A 3,019-nucleotide genomic window follows, 5' to 3' on the forward strand; every position below is an offset into this window, starting at 1 on the left:
ACATTATACTGTCAAAAAGCACCGTCCTTTGGATGAGACATTAAACAGAGGTCCTGACTCTCTGTGGTCATTAAAAATCCCAGGGCACTTCTCGTAAAGGGTAGGGGTATATCCCTGGTGTCCTGGCCAAATTCCCTCCACTGGCCCTTGTCGATCATGGTCTCCTAATAATCTATCTCTCTCTCCTCTCCACCTGTAGCTGGTGTGGTGAGCACACTGGTGCCGTTGTACTGTGGCTGCCGTCGCATCATCCAGGTGGATGCTGCACACTGGTGGTGGTTGAGGAGAGACCCCCTCATATGATTGTAAAGTGCTTTGGGTGTACAGCAATACACCATAAAAGCGCTATATAAATGCCTCATTCATTCATTCATTTTTTGCAATTGACAAAATTGATGAACCAAGAAAACATACTATAATTTTCAGAACCTGAAATATTCATTGTCCAACTAGAGCAAATATTGAAACCGGTCATGTTTACATGTCAGTAATAACTCTTGGGTGATGATCAGCAACTTGGTTTGTTAATGAATTCCAATCATTCGTACATAGAGTGCCTGCTCATTCACAGTTAGCATAATTTTCAGTCATGAATTGCAACTATGTGAATTACATGTACAGGAATGCTGTGGGGTCTTCTGGACTCCCTTTTCAAATTTTGCTCCAGTATATTGCATAATTGCTAAAGAGACTAATTGGCCATAAGCAAATAAGAGAAAATATTAAATGAAAGCTTGTAGACAAGTGCTACTGGTGCTCAGAATAATAGTAATCTGTAATAAAAAGGAAAGCCGACTATGTGGCTGTTTTCAATCATTTTTATTTATCAATGAAATATATTTTCACATTGAACTAATTGATTAAATAATTAATAGTGTTATATATTATTATGGTGAATTGTGTTATCAAGATGCAGTCATCAGATTGCATAAAGTTCACAAGTTTTACACTTCATTTATGTGTAGTCAATTTTTTGTAATACCAGCTAACATTTTGAAAATATGAACATTTCATGAATCTGAAGATTTACGTCAGAACAGCTTTTCGAATTCTTTTAAACAAAAGTTATTTTTGCTCGTATTTCATAAATGAGGCTCAAAGTTTGTCAAACCTTGTGTGACTGTTGCTTATTTCACATCCAAAGGGGCATTCCATAAAGGTGCAGCAGCAAAAAACAAAAAATATATATAAATTTTGCACAGCCTCTTGTACTTTATTGCCTAAAGTCACAATGAAAAGGAAGTAGGGGCAGATATTTTCTTCCGTATTGTGCCGTACATCCATGTGTAACAGATGATCAAAAAATTAAAACGTGGGGTGGGGTTCTATGCATTGGTTGTACATTGGATTTTAAGATGCACTCATAAATAGAGACAGATGAATGTGAGCTTTTTAAAAAAAAAAACGAAACATATCCATGGAATAATCATTCACAATCAGATCTTTTTTCATATATATATATATATATATATATATATATCAAGATCTAAAATATAGTGTATTTTCATTTCATGCCAAACTTAAACACAATTGCCACTATTGAATTATCACAATTGCCTTACAATTCCAAGATTAAGAGTTCACAGCAGTCAGTATGTTAATTCACTGGTTTACTAAAAATAGCCAGAAGCTATTTCTGAACACCTTTCACTGTGTGTGTCTGTGTTTGTTTAAGGGGTCCCCTGATCCTTGTGGGGAATAAATCTGATCTGCTTGAGCACAGCAGTATGGAGACTGTCCTTCCCATCATGAACAAATACACAGAGATAGAGACCTGTGTAGAGGTATGCCAAACCATGCATATTTACAGTGGGTACGGAAAGTATTCAGACCCCCTTAAATTTTTCACTCTTTGTTATATTGCAGCCATTTGCTAAAATCATTTAAGTTAATTTTTTTTCCTCATTAATGTACACACAGCACCCCATATTGACAGAGAATTGAGCAGTTGGATGTCTCTGAATCCCTAACCTCTCCTCTAACTGTCATATAGGTCATGTGTTGTCAGTCTTTGTGTTGTGTGGATTCCAATAAATGAATTAAAAAGCTTGGCAATCAAAGAAAGAGGCAGCTACTGCCAACAATCTCCATCAATTTATACGTATCTTTGAAATGTGAAGCACAGTGTCAATTGCAAGACAATGTCAGGGATGTATAAAAATGATTTATGATAGTTAAAAAGTAGGTATTTGAAGAAACATGATGAGGATTTTGAAGACCTTGATGAAAGTTTAATGCAGCGTAGTAGTGACAAAGTACATCTAGCACCTTGGGTTCAAAAGAGTCAGAATGAACCTACAACATCCTAAACTCAAACCTTTGATACAGTCACCGTTAACTACCCCTAATGTAAATGAAGTGTTTTGCCTCTTTCTATAGTGTTCAGCAAAGAATCTGAAGAATATTTCAGAGTTATTTTACTATGCACAAAAGGCCGTCCTTCATCCTACAGGGCCACTCTACTGTCCAGAGAAGAAAGAGGTCTGCACAACTTTGTATATGACTACATTTGAACAATTTATGTAAAAATACATTACTTGTATTGTACTGATGTATTGTGTTCTGAAGTTTAACTGTATTTTATTTGTTTTACAGATGAGGTCTGCCTGTGTTCGGGCGTTGACACGTATCTTTAAGGTGTCAAATTTGGACAACAATGGCATTCTCAATGATTATGAGCTCACATTTTTTCAGGTGAGATATCTACTGTGTAGAGTATATTTAAGGTTTTTTTTTTTCTTCACCTTTATTTATATAGCGCTTTTAACAATACAGATTGTGTCAAAGCAACTGTACAGCATTAATTAGGAAAATATTGTGTCAGTAATGCAAAATGATAATAGTATACACTGCAGAGGACTCAACTGGTTCCTGTGGTCTTGTCCCGTTGGCCGTCTAGGAGACAAGGTCCTCACTGGGGATCTGTCTTTGTGGCTCATCTAGTTGTCTTGATCTCCGTTGACATTCAGGGCTGTAGAAGTCCTCTCTAGGTGCTGATCCACCATCTGGGCTGGCTACG

The 3,019-nt window shown here is 36.6% G+C and overlaps 1 protein-coding gene across 1 annotated transcript in view; it reads left to right on the plus strand.

Moving 5' to 3' along the window:
• Positions 1-3,019, plus strand: part of LOC107710269 (mitochondrial Rho GTPase 1-A) — a 31,981-nt gene that overhangs the window by 4,445 nt on the left and 24,517 nt on the right. Inside the window, 3 exon segments of the mRNA XM_074560073.1 lie at positions 1,676-1,784; positions 2,380-2,481; positions 2,596-2,694. Of these exon segments, the coding sequence (XP_074416174.1) occupies positions 1,676-1,784; positions 2,380-2,481; positions 2,596-2,694 (310 nt within the window).

The sequence above is a fragment of the Sinocyclocheilus rhinocerous genome, unplaced genomic scaffold, assembly GCF_001515625.1.
Source record: "Sinocyclocheilus rhinocerous isolate Xijiao unplaced genomic scaffold, SAMN03320098_v1.1 scaffold567, whole genome shotgun sequence".
Classification (NCBI taxonomy): Eukaryota; Metazoa; Chordata; class Actinopteri; order Cypriniformes; family Cyprinidae; genus Sinocyclocheilus; species Sinocyclocheilus rhinocerous.